The following is a 14,776-nucleotide window of genomic DNA, read 5'->3' on the forward strand; positions in this document are numbered from 1 at the left end:
ACATTAAAGTATTAAATATCTACCTCTCCACAGATTTAAAATTAAACCCCTCAGGTTGATAAATATATACCTCTGGAGGAATATATTTAAGGTATATTTGAGTTTAATTTTGAGGTATTCATTTGCACCCTTTTGAACCTAACGACGTATTTAAATATTTAAATAACAACCTCCTTTATACCTCGATTTTTTTTCGTAAGGAGCAACTTTAATTGCAATAGTGTATATATATATATATATATATATACACTATTGCAATTAAAGTTGCTATATATATATATATAGTATATATGTATATATATAGTATATATATATATATATATATATATATATATATATATATATATATATATATATATATATATATATATATATATATATATATATATATATATATATATATATATATATATATATATATATATATATATATATATATATATATATATATATATATATATATATATATATATATATATATATATATATATATATATATATATATATTGCGAGAGATACATAAGAAGTAAATTGTAATTTTTTTTTAAGAAAAGATATAAAATTTTAAAAGTGATAATAAATTTTGCCGAAAGATGTTTTAAGGTTCTAATAAACATTTTTAAATGTTTTTATTAGATCACATACGCAATTACATTTTAGTAGTGAAAATGTTATATAATTTAAAGATATTTTTTGAATTTTAATTTCTTAAGAGCAACAATTTTCTTATTTTAATCGTTTTAAAATAAACGATCAAAGCTGAAGTCAATTAATTCGTTCATATTAATAATCGAAAAAAACATTATAAAAAAAAATATTAATTAATTAAGGTCATTAAAACTTTATTGCACTAAGATTGCATAAGAGAAGTTGGAAATGCTGATTAGATTATCACTTTTTTTACAACGCTTTTCTTTACCAATGAATGAGATTTTTCTCATTTCCTTCCTTATCAAACATATGGATAAATTTTTCCAACGGAAAAATAGGGAAATTCCTTCCTTGACGCGTGTCAACGTTGTGCAATCAGACTAACATTAAGAGCTAAAGCTTGCATGTATTGAATCAGAATTTACAAAACGACGAGATTGCAACGAAGAACTAAACTATGTAATTTACTGGTATGTATCTTGTGTGCTTATTAAGTTGCTCTGTTTTATTTTTTTAATTTCGAATTATATAAATTTAAGCCTGTGTTGTCGGTTGGGATGTTTACAGATAAGCAGTGAGCAAACATCTATCATTTTAACTCAAGCTTCTCACAATATGTAAATTATTTATATCTGAATATAATGTTCATGCCATAGCTATAAATAAGCTTATGTTAGTTTGTGTTCGATAAGCATGTGCTTGTAAATAATGTTGGAATTAGTAGAAATAAATATTTTTTCGCTGCATAATACATAAATATATAACGTAACAGAAAATTTAAAAAAAAATGTTTTTTTTTTCTTCTTTACTTTCGATGAAATCGAGTTTAGTAAAAGTTATATTTTAGAATGTTAACATTCGGCCGAACAATTTAGCCAAGGCTGAATTTAATCGTAGCTGTTGGTTACTGCGCAGTTTTTCCATATCCGTGATAACAATACAGTCATGTGATGCGTGGATAACAAAAATTTCGAAATCAAAGAGTCATAATATAAATTAATTATTTGCGTGTGTTATAAAACATAAACTCTGAGTAAAATAAAATAAGTGTTTTATCAGAATGTGAAAACTTTTGTGGATTCAGTCCTTATAAAAGAGGTTATATTTGGTAAGTGTGTCAAAGCATCGATGATAATTATGACGGCATATTTTACTTCTTATTTCAGACGAGCATTATTCAGATTTCTTTTCTTTTTTTTTAAATATATATCAGAAATCAAATTCTAGGCTTTTCTTATATTATTTATAAATTTAAAATTAAGCCATTTTCAATCGAGTAATTTAATTAGAAATTTATATTATTGCACTCGGAAATATAACTTATTTATTCATATTAAACTTTTAGTTAAAAATACAATAATTATTATCCGTTTAAGCGCTAGATTAAATTTTAAAATCTTAATATATCATTTAGAATTAAATCTATTAAACTATCTTTTGTATATAACATCTAATTACATTGTCAAATCAAGATTGGCATGTTTAAGAAAACTAAAACACATGTTTGTTTGTTTAGAAAAACTTCATTTATTTAACAAAGTGTATTTTCTTCCATTGTATATATATATATATATATATATATATATATATATATATATATATATATATATATATATATATATATATATATATATATATATATATATATATATATATATATATATATATATATATATATATATATATATATATATATATATATATATATATATATATATATATATATATATATATATATATATATATATATATATATATATATATATATATATATATATATATATATATATATATATATATATATATATATATTATAGAGTCTCAGAGCTGCTGTTTTTTTAATCTGCGATATAAGTTAATTTTTATGTGCTATTATTAATAATGTAAAATTGATTTTTAAGAATACTTTTATATTTTCATATAATTTTATTCATTTTGGTGAGTAGCATAGTTATCTCAGTTATTTTTATTTTTTTCATGGATAATTTCTTATTTCATGAAATTTTATTTTATATTTATAAGACAAAGTAATTCCTTTTAAAAAAATTATAATTCATTTTTAAAACATTTAATTCATTATATATACATATATATATATATATATATATATATATATATATATATATATGATAATATATATATATAATATATATATATGATGATATATATATATATATATATATATATATATATATATATATATATATATATATATATATATATATATATATATATATATATATATATATATATATATATATATATATATATATATATATATATATATATATATATATATATATATATATATATATATATATATATATATATATATATATATATATATATATATATATATATATATATAATAAATGGTATGGTTATAGTAAAAATAGTGTTAATTAACCTGAATTATAAAATTTTGATTACGTTTGAAATATTATTATTTTAAATCCGCCTTTTTTTAAGATTGATGGTTACAATTTTATTATGTTTTCTAAACCAAATTTTATTTTAAATTATGTCTTATTAAAAAATGCTTTATTAAAAATCATTTACTAAGCTGAAAAGTTCATAGATGTCAATCTTTATCAATTGAGAACTCATAAAATTAAATAAGTCAGTGGGCAACACATGCGTTAAACTATTGAAATACACAAAACTATTTGTGGAGATGTGTTAAATATAACTTTAAAAGAGTGGTTTAATTTTAGAAAAGTTCAATATGTTCCATATTCAGTTAAGTAAATCTAAGTTATGTAAAACTTTGACTGCTAGTCAAATACAAATTTAATGTATAAAACCAGTAAAATTTACTCACGAGGATTACAAGTTTGAGTTAGGGAGTGTGGAATTTTTCATGTCAATTAATATGACACGCATGGAAAACTAAACTAAACCATGGAAAATGTCAAAACTCTAAGGAAAGGGATGAGATTGGAAGGATAGTGCAGTTTACAAGCATAAACTAAGTATAAAAGGTGTTCCAAATGAACCACCATTTAGGTTAATTTTTTTAGATCCTAGGTGAAAAAATGTACTCACAATTAAGGGGTAAATATTAAAATATTTAAGTGATGACGAAAGAAGATAGTTATCGAAATCAGCAGAGTAATAGGAAGGTTGAAAATGCATCAAAACCTGATAGTACTTAAAGATAATCCTAATAATCATTATTCAACTCCTTTCTGTATCCTTTTAAACAGATTTTTATGCTTTCAGTGAATGCAATAAAATAAGTTTCAATCCTTTCCTTTCTGCTTCCCTCGCTAGTGATCTGTTAAAATCTGATAGATGTTTTTTGCCACGTTTAAGTACTAATTTTTAATCCGCACCTTTTTAGACAATTTTTGACCAAAATTTTAAAAAATAACTATTAAAAACGTTCTTTATAGAACGCTTGTTATAATTGAAATTAACCATATTAAAAATATATATTGCAGTATAATATAATTACTATTTCCCTTTCAGTTGAGTGCATTGTTTAAAAAATTAGTTAAATATTAATTACAATTAGCAGTTTTATTAATTTAATAAATGTTTTAAATAGATATAAATTTTTAAACTGAAGGAAATCTTTAAACGGAGAGTATATTGCTAATATTTTTTGTCTCTTGCACTCTTGCAATTCACTAAACATTAATATTCTAACATAGAAAGTAAAATTAATTGCTCTTTAATTCCACTTTAAATAATCAATAATAGTAAGTTAAATAGGTTTAGAGGGAAGATGTTTTTTATGAAATCAAAAGTTAGCTTGTTAAACTTTAAAATAGGAATTGTGGTAAATTTATGTGCAGAAATTTTTAGTTTATATAAGTAAGATTTTTCTAAATTCAATATATAAATTTTCTGAAATAAATAAATGTTTTTAAATTTATTCTTGAAAGAAGATACAGAATTGTTTCTTATAAAACTTTTTTATAGAATATATTTTTATGGAAATCGAGTTTAAAGTTGATACTTTTATACTTTAATTACAGAATACAATAATAATGCCATAAATGTAAATGTTTAATGTCATAAATGTTACAATTTTAATGCAGGCAATAAAATTCTAAAATATTTACACAGTTACAATAACGATATATCTTTGTTGCTTTATAGGGATTATGGACAATTTTATCCATTCTATGATTGATATCATTGAAAATTAATGCACACAAAAAATTTTGAAAATCCAGGTTATAGAATGGATATTAATACAACTCTGGGAGAAGAATTCTGCATAATAAATATAAAAATTATATTCCGTCTATTGAAAAAAAAATTGTTTTATTCCTTCAATGTTGAAATAAATTAAACCTTGAGTTAAGGTGAGAAATTAAAATACATTTTATGGGCGGAAATAGTTTATTCAATTTGCTGATAGTCAGACAATGATTCCATACATTTGAGGTAACGCCACTGATAAAAAACTTAGCTTTTCTCAGTCAGCTCTATTAAACGTGATGACATCCTTAATCTCTTTGTGGTTATAAAGTTCACCTTTATTGACTGTTTGCCCTGATTGCAGATATCTATTGGCAAATCAGTAACTACGTTTTAAAAATAATCTTTCTTTATTGTTTTTTAAAGGAAATTATCTTATCATATTTTCCCTATAGCATTCATTTGCATTCGTTACATGATTTTAAAAAAAACCACAAGCATTTTAAGTGGGCATGTTGTGATCTCGTTCTTGTACTTTGTAGTCAGTGCTAACATTACTTTTACATCACTTTGAGATACCGTTCTTATCTACAAATTTAAAAGAAGTTAAAATTTCAGGGGATGGCACTAAATTGAAAAAAGCTGCTATAACTTGCTTTAATCGATTATCATCGAACATTACTTACATTTAAAAAAAATCTGAATAGTGAGTTGCAATCGTAATTTTTTCAACATCATCCCATCAAAAGTTTTTATACTTAATTAATAATAATACACTTAACTTTTAGGTCAATCTTCTTGTCGTGTTGTAGAAATTTGAAGCCCACAAATGGAGTTGGTATTAATACGGTAGTAATATGCACTCTTTAATATTGTTCATTTTTATGCAGTTTAAGCCAGGGTTGTCTTGTTTAAACCTATGTGGTTTAAACTTAAGTTTCAACCGGATGGTTTATAATTTTTTTTTATTTTATCACTTTGACTTCACATTTGCTGAAGGACTTTATTTTATATATTTATACCTGAATTGCAGTTTTTTAGGTGAAAAATCTCTGTTTATTTGTTTATATTGAAAAATAATTTTCCCTTAATTTTTATTCTTTAACATGAAGTATTGCTGACTTACACAGGTTATTATATCAAACATTTCAATGTTGTTATTATTGATTACATATCCATACATGTTCTGTGCATTTATGTCCCTAGTCATAATTTTTGGCATTCAATGTGATTTTTAATGATTATTAAAATTGAAAATGTTATTAATTTTATTGAAAAAATTATCAAACGCATTTCTTTCCTTTATTTTGTATAAAGAAAAGTATTTCAAATTCTAAAAATATCATTTAATTTATATTCAAAACCCTGCCAGCATAATTTATATTCAAAACCCTGAAACCATTCCTAAAAAAGTTTATAACAAAATTAATAAGCTTTCTGAAAATAATAATCATTTAAAATGGAATATTAAAAATAGTATTCACGTTTTAAATACACTAAAAACTTTAAATAATGTTCATCCAATTCACTGTTTTGATTTCGAAATTTTATATACTTCCCTTCCAACAAGTAAAATTCATGATGACCTTGTTCAAATTTATAGCATGTTTAATCTCAGTTATATTATTAATGAAGGTAACTGGAATTTTGTAGTACATATTTACCTCAGCAACAATTTTATACTTTTTAATGACCACCTTTTTCAGCAAATTAATGATATTCCCATGGGTAATAATTTTAGTACTAACATCTGCAATATTTTTCTTTTTCAACAAGAATATAGGTTTGTAAAATCATACGTTAATCTTCCAATTAGTTCCTTCTTTCTCAGATTCATTGATGATCTATTAGTTATTAATTTTAATGATTTCGATATTTTAGCAAAGCATATTTATTGAAATGAATTAATTCTTAATAAAACAAATAATTTTTCAGCAAATTTTAAGTTGTTAAGCTCTCAATATTAATGAAAATAAAAAAAAATAATAATTTTAACTTCTTGACAAAAGAATGATTTTAACTTTCCAATTAAAAAATACATTGATTTTAACTCTAACTTAGCCAATAAGGTTTTTTCTAATATTACTACCAATCAAATTCATAGATTTTGCGGAAATAAATCTAACTCAAGTAAGTGTAAAACAATACAGAAATCTAATAAATCGCTAGTGAAGTAAGTAAGACTAAATGAATCAAAACATGTTTTATGGCTGAGGGAAAACTAGAAATTAAAAGGAGTTCTTTTTTTTTTTTTTTTTTTTTAATCATCCAAGTTTCTTTTAGCAATGAAACTGCTTTGATGCTTTCATTTCCGCGTCTTCTCACTAAATATAACACATCGGCTGATAAGTTTCCGGTCTGACATACAGATGGCGTCCTAAATGCAGAATTAATATTTTGCTTAGCAAGTCCTAACCCTCAAATAAAAGGTGTCAAAATTTTATAACGATCTGTAGATAGATTTTAAAGTTACAGTGATTTTAATCTTTGGCCTCGAAATAGGCGTTTGTTTCGGCAATCACTTCCTCATTCATGCTAAATCTCTTACCCGCGAGCATTTTTTTTCAAGTCTGAAAACAAGTAGAAGTCACTAGGAGCCAAATCTGGTGAATAGGGTGGGTGCGGATGAATAGGGAGTGACTGACACAACGTCAAACAGCTCTTGGAATCGTCAATTCGTTGTCGATTTTGGTCAACTGTTAAGCACACGCGGTAACCACTTCGAAAACAGCTTTCTCATAAACAAATGTTCGTGCAAAATAAAGCCTACACGCTATTGTGATATATTTGGAATATCAGCTATGTCAGGCAACTTCACTTTGCGGTTTTCTATAACAATTTTGTGGATTTTTATTTTGTTTTCTGGATTAACCACATCTTTGAGGCGTCCAGAGCGTGGCGCATCTTCAACAGTTGTAAGACGACATTAAAATCAGCAAACCAGTCAATAATGGTCGATTTTCCTGGTGAAGAACCCGGATAACACTTATGCGAGTCAAGCTTTAGTTTCTACCGTGTTTTTTTTTCTCATTAAATAACAATGTTTAATAAGAACACGAAATTCTTTTTATCCATTGTTTCAATAATATAAATTGGTGTTCGATTAAAATCACTATAACTTTAAAATCAATCTATAGATCGTTATAAAGTTTTGACACCTTTTATTTGAAGGTTAGGACTTGCTAAGCAAAATACTAATTCTGCTTTAGGACGCCATCTGTATGTCAGACCGGAAACTTATCAGCCGATGTGTTATTTTCATACCGTTTTTGTTTATTACTCAATGGAGAATTTGTTTTCAATCTCTAATATATAGCTTTTTTATTTCATTTTGACAAAGATTTTAAAAATGTATATTAAGAGTGTGGATTTCAAAACACTCTGTGTATCAAAATAATTCCCAAAGAATCAACTGGTCAATAAGTAGACATATTTTTTTTAATGGAATAATTTTTACAAAAAATAATAATGTCAGTCCCCTTTGTTTGTTCTTTCAAAAAGGAACAAGATTACTTTTTTATTATTTACTGTATCCAATGCCATTTTATATAAGTAAAATCGGCACTATTTTTGAAACTTTTAATCACTATCTTGATAAAGTGAGCTAAATAGGCACTGTTTTCGAAATTTTTAATCACTATCTTTATAAAATGAGATAAATCCTACTATTTCTGAAGAATTTCAAAAAAAAGCTGGTAAAAATTTTATTAATACCTTTTTTTTAACCAAATAAAGATTGCTTCCATGTAATAAATAATTAACGTTTTATCCGCACTCTATATCACTTTAAAATTTTAATTGTGTTTTATTTTTCTTACAGATCTATATCTTCTCTAATATGGAAACCCAAACAGATTTATTGAAAAGTTTGGAAATTGTACAAAAAGACGTTTACTACAAGAAGGTCTTCAGAGATTTATATAATCGTATAAACCTCTTAAAATGCACCAACGGTTATGTTACAAAAGGTTTGCCTGATCTAGACGAAAACTTCATAAACCAACAAAGCATTTTCGACTTTGTACATTTCTTAAAAATTGAACAATGGAATCAAATATATGAATATTTACAATCTAAAAAATGCCAGCCTGAAAATGTCTCACATTTATTAGTTCCATTGAAACAGCTGATTGAAGAATATAGTAATATTACTAAGTTTCCTTCAGACGATGCTAAGGCAGAGTTAGTTCTTGACACAATCTTCGAAATAGGCAAAAAGTGCAAAGACTTCACATTGGAAGAGAAAAGAGAAATTGCAGAATCGATGGTCCACTGCCTTCAACCGATCAAGACCTACATTGAAACCATTTCCAGCTTGTACCGAACGAGGTTAGACTGCTACATACTTCAAAGAAGGTCAGCCTTACAGTTCCTAGTAGAAGACTATGCTCAATTTCCCGTGGGAGACACAATTTTATTGATAGAGTTAGAGAAAGCCAACGTGAAAGAGAGTATTGAAATACTTGATGATATAATCGAAGACTATAGAGATATATCAGATTCAAGTGATTGTGAGAGTGATTATGAAAGTGCTGGTGCATCTCGAATGCCTCATTCTCATTCGTGGTGGTCTAAATAGCTATTAATTGCTTTAAAAATGAACATTAACAACTCACCATTCATTATTACATTGGAACGTGTTTTTCAAAATGTCACTATATCCAATTCCGCAAAGATTATAATTAGAACATTATTTTCAAATCTATCAAGTAATGGTAATGATGAAAAATATCTAACAAAGAATTGCAAATGTTTCAAAACAGATATTTATTATATAACAAAATTTGCTGTAGAGATAATTTCTAGAAACGTATCATTATTAATGGCTCGACTTACATTTTATGACTTTGTAAACCTGATGAAATTTATAAATGAATTCATAAGATGTGAAAAGATTAATTTTCCTGAACTCACTATTAATAATCTGTTCTCCGAGGATACCTGTGAAAAAATTTATGAAGAATTTATGAAGATAGCAAAAGATATTGAAAGTATAAATCAAAATAATCAAATTTATCCTGACTTCCAAAGCATATTTTTTTCCATTTATCATTTTTTTGCGCATAAAAAAACTCCTTTTGCACGTTCTCCGAATTATGAAATGTCTGTTAATGACTATTATGACTTAATTAGGCAACTTTTGTTTGACATTAAAGGCACTCAAGAATTCCTAGATTTTGAGAATTCTCCGAACAACTTTAAAGTTTTTAAATTTGAAAGATATCTAGATAAATTTCAAAGGCGAGTTAGGATTGTCCTTAAGCAGCGAAACAACGGAATCGAATTATCATCTTGCTATATCGTTTCTACAAAATATTCGGGCGATAAAGATGGGGATACATACATTCATGATACTCTAGTCCAGTCAACAAATCCTATAAAGTAGTAGAGCTAAATTTATTTTCTCAGTTTGGTCATTTGAAATGAAAATGTAGTTTTTATAATTTGTTTTAACTAAGCAGAATTGCAGAACTTTTAGGAACATTTAAATGTTAAGAGAAAGCTAATTGAAACAGCAATTAGTTCAACATATATTTCTCCAACCAGGTTCTCATTCTCCCTCAATGTTGTAGAGAAATCTTTAATTCTAACTGTGACAAGAATTTGTGGGGGAAAATTTCTTATTCCTTTTATTTTATCTCTGTTTTAAAATAATCATTGCGAAAAGAAATATAATTGACTTCTAAGTCAAACGAAGAGGAATATTTTGGTTAAAGAGTATATTGTATATAAATGTATATACATGTTTCTATATATATCAGATTGAAGGATATTTAAAATTGGATTGTTTTAGCATGCTGGCAGCATTCCTAGCAATCGAATTATAAATATCTGTCGACTGCAAAAGTATTTCTCCAAAAATGGTCATTTGAATAAACTAACAGGATGATGCTAATCTCAAAATTGAGATTCGTTAACCAATTCCTTTTTGATTTAATTGCATATAGAAATTTTTTTGCTCTTTTTTTGTTTTGTTTCCAATCTGAAATATAAATTTTATGGAAAGCCTTCTACTTTATTCAAAAAGAACTTCAGCTATAGAACTATCTTTTTCACTAATCCTGGTCTCATATAAAATTTAAAATTTCACCACAACTAAAGACGTAGCTTCATTCGATAATAAAAAGTACACTTAAGATATTTGATGCTTGGTAAATCAGAAGCAACTGAAGACTTATGTATTTCAATTTTTTATGATATATTTATGTATGTAAGAATAGAATATTATGTCAACTTTTATTGTTTTATAATACTGGAAGCAATGCATTTTTTTTCTATTTTATCCTCTCTTTCTAAAAAATGAATAAAATAAATAATATTGGCAATTGCATAATTCAACTGATAACTCTGACAAGAAAAAAGACAGTGACTGCTTTTTTTAGACATTAAAGCTCAAAAAATGGTGGTTTTCCAATTCTTGCACTTCTATCTTCCATACGCTCATTATAATTTAATTTATGATTTAATGAGTAAAGATTTTACACAAAAAAAATTTTAATCAAAATTTTAACTTCACTTAAAAGCATTTTTAGCGTGATGGAAGAAAATTAAAAGATATTAAAAACTATAAAACGTGATATGAACTAGCATTCGCACTTTTTTCAATTCGTTCAAAGATTAGCGAACAAATATCAATTTTGTTCGCTAATCTTTGTTCAAGAATAGGCAAAATTTGGCTGCATAGAAATTTCACTTTTCTAAATGAATTAAACTATTTTAATTATTCACCCTTCTAGTCTGGAACGCAATTGGTTCGAACTGAAAGAAAACAATATTAAATGAATTTTCTTTAATAAATCCTTTAAAAGTGAAAATTTTTGACAATTTTAGCAATTCTTAACATGTTGGTGCCATAATTTTATGATAATGAATACAATTGTTATAATCTCTGAATATGTATGTTTGATATGTGCCAGGCTGAACTAGATCAGTAACTTAATCATATGTTTTTCGTAAATGTGTTCAATCATCTTTACTTAAATGTTTTCTGTTTCATATTTTTTGTGTACTGTGATCTGTTTTGTATGTTTTTGCAGTAAATAAATATTTCATTATTATGAAAACGTGTATTTCTCTAACTTGAAATAAATACTTTTGATTACAGATATTGAAATTAATGTCTGAGTACTTTTCGATCGAATGCTTCATTTTAACACGCTCGATCATTCTAACCATTTAAATATTTTTAGTTATTTTAAATCTTTAAATTGCATTTTTACCATTGGAATAGTATAAGCTATTATATTACTTTGCGTAGGTTTTTTTTATTCAATTGAAGGACGATGCTTATAGCTTATAGCTCAAATTTAATACGAGATTCCCCTGTAAAAGTAGTTGTTTGTTTCTTTTAAACAGTAAAAAATGAATTACGCTTAAAAGTACCAGTTCTCAAGGTGTCAGTCATTTATACCGTAACTTATTAAACTAATTTATAAAATGGTTTTAAAATGTGCATTTTAAAAAATAAATGAAACTCATTGAGAAGTGAATAAAAATTTTCCCCGTTTACTAATTCTAAATTGGTAACTAAATATTTTTATTATAAAATGTTGCATAAAAGTTCAGCTTTTAGTGTAATGAACGAACAACACTTGTAATTTTAAGCATTTACTTTGCATAGTAATTAAAATGTGAAAGAGTATAATATTAAAGGGGATGATAAATAAATATTTTTGGTGAATACTTAATATGAAATAAGAAGGGAAAAAATAAGAAAATAAATTAACAAAGTTATAATGCATAATGCAAGTCAAAATAAATGCACAAAAAAGTGAGACAATAATCTTTTCTGATATATAGAGATATGTGAAATAATATTTAACAAACGTCTCAAAACATTAAATAAAGAAACTGAAGCGGTAAGATTTTATCCCAGGAAACTGAAGAGGGTAAGATATTCCTTGATTCAAATGATAAATAACAGTCGACATGCTTCAAGCTCTCAAAAATTGGTGCCAAAATAAAGGTGAGAAGCAAAACTGGAAAAACCAGAGGAACCGAAAGGCAGAAAAAAGTTGAAAAATAGAACAAAAAAACCTACAGTTGCCGAAAGGGGAAAAAATGAGGTAAAATGCATTTCCACGCGCTATGGAGAGGTAGTGAAGAACAAATGTTATTAAGGAAATAAGCATTCTCATGAATAAAACAACATTCCGGGACATAAAAATTAGCTGATGTGACTGTGGTGGGAATGATTTTTGCCTATTATTCCGATAGTTCTTCATTACCTCTCCATAGAGTATGGAAATGCGCTTACCCCACTTGGTAAAGGGAAGTTTTTTGCTCTGTGTTTGTTCTTCGTTTTAATATGTCGGCTCCTGAGGTTCTTGTTTTGCTTCACATCTTTCTTTTTCGTTGGCAGCTTTACGTTTTCTATTTCAAATCATTTTTATTTATTCTCGTTCACGTCTGGCAAGTCTTGAAAATGGGTGCCTAGTTTTGAGCGCTTAAAACATATTATTATTATTTTCTTTTTGCATATTTTTAAAATGAATAAAGGTTTTAATTAAGTAAACATATCAATAGTGAATAAACCAATACCACTGTTTGTATATTGCAGTTTTGGCATAATTTTTAGCATGAAAAAGTAAAAATTACAAATTATAACACACCTTTGACCCTTATAAATACATGCCTTTATTTTTTACAATAATTACAGGTAATTCTAAACACCAATACACTGTTAAACTATACATTTTAATTACTCTAAAATTAATTTTTTATATTCTTCAAAACACGTATGTATTTATCTCTAAAATAAACTATTACTTCTAAACTGCAATATGTATCATATAAGCTAAATAATGTAAGTTTTGTGACAAAAAAAAACTTGTCATTTCCCTTTCTAATAAACAAGACTTATTTGACATCCAATAAAAGTTTAGTCCCCAAAACATTGATAAAAATGACCTGAAGTCAAATCAGGATCTCAATTTAAGATATAAAGTTTAAATATTAACTTCAAATTTCAGTTTCTGTTTTTATTGAAAAGAGTAAAGAAAAACGTCTATATATTGAGAAGCGAGCATTTTCTTTTTATTTCGATCAAAATAAGTATTTGATGAAGTAGCTTTTAGTATATCATTATTAAAAAAAAAACTATCTGTTTTTATCAATATATTTTACTCACTTTTGTGTGTTTTAGCTAAAAGTTTCCTCCACTTTTTCTTTCCTATAGTAAAAATTATGTAAAAATGTTTTTCTTCATAAATAACTATAAAATGTAATATTTAGTTGTCCTTATTTTGCTGAAACAACTTGAAACTTCCTTTAAACTGAAATAATATTTAAAAGTTAAGGGTTTTATTATAAAAATATGTTAAGTATTTAATTGTTTTAAAATCAGAAGTTTCGAAATATGAGTAGTAATCAAATACGTGCAAATGATTCAGATATTCAGAAGTATTTTTACAGAAACGATTTGCATTCTAAATTGACCAACATTCAGCTTTAAAATACAGAAATATATCGTCATTTCATTGGATAGAATAAAACATTTTTAATGAATGTCAGTCGTAACCTTTTACAAAAGAAATAACGCAAAATTCTACAAAAACTAATTCACCATTTTATTATTCTTTTTCCATCCATTGTTCAAAAACCAAAACAAAAAAAATGATCATATCTATAATATCAAGCTTTTAGCTCGCAACATCAGAAAATGCGTGTTATTACATCACGTGACCCTGACACCTTCCCCCCAGAGTCATATTAGATCCAAAGATCGAATATGGCAAATAATTTAAGGGTCACACTTTACACATAAACAAACTATGTTTCACATTCACCCAAATATTCACTGAATCTTAGGTTTAACTTAACACTAGGTATTTACTTTAATCACCTAATAATAATAATAGGAAAAAATGTTCAGAGTCTTATTTTAGTTTATATTTACAGTTACTAAGTTTCGATCCTTTGATGTGACTTGCCTCAATATCATGGCGTTGAATGGCTAACGCCCATCTCTGCA

At 25.8% G+C, this 14,776-nt stretch overlaps 1 protein-coding gene across 7 annotated transcripts; it reads left to right on the forward strand.

The window, feature by feature from the left end:
- The first annotated feature begins 928 nt into the window (after positions 1–928).
- Positions 929–11,867, forward strand: LOC107452305 (uncharacterized). 7 transcript variants are annotated; one of them, XM_016068691.4, is made up of 3 exons: positions 983–1,121; positions 5,592–5,652; positions 8,624–11,867. In XM_016068691.4, exon 3 carries the CDS (start codon positions 8,642–8,644, stop codon positions 9,380–9,382), a length of 741 nt encoding a protein of 246 aa, XP_015924177.2. In that variant the 5' UTR covers positions 983–1,121; positions 5,592–5,652; positions 8,624–8,641; the 3' UTR covers positions 9,383–11,867. The 7 variants fall into 7 exon arrangements, with proteins under 7 accessions (XP_015924174.2, XP_015924177.2, XP_015924175.2 ...); XM_016068692.5 differs by lacking the exon at positions 983–1,121 and adding an exon at positions 1,639–1,759; XM_016068693.5 differs by lacking the exon at positions 983–1,121 and adding an exon at positions 1,715–1,749.
- Positions 11,868–14,776: the final 2,909 nt, after the last annotated feature.

The sequence above is a fragment of the Parasteatoda tepidariorum genome, chromosome 6 (assembly GCF_982258835.1).
Source record: "Parasteatoda tepidariorum strain Cologne lab strain chromosome 6, Ptep-v5.0, whole genome shotgun sequence".
Taxonomy (NCBI): domain Eukaryota; kingdom Metazoa; phylum Arthropoda; class Arachnida; order Araneae; family Theridiidae; genus Parasteatoda; species Parasteatoda tepidariorum.

Bases quoted from the DNA above. Each gene is read 5' to 3' on its own strand.
- LOC107452305 (XM_016068688.3), top strand. From the start codon at position 8,642: ATGGAAACCCAAACAGATTTATTGAAAAGTTTGGAAATTGTACAAAAA.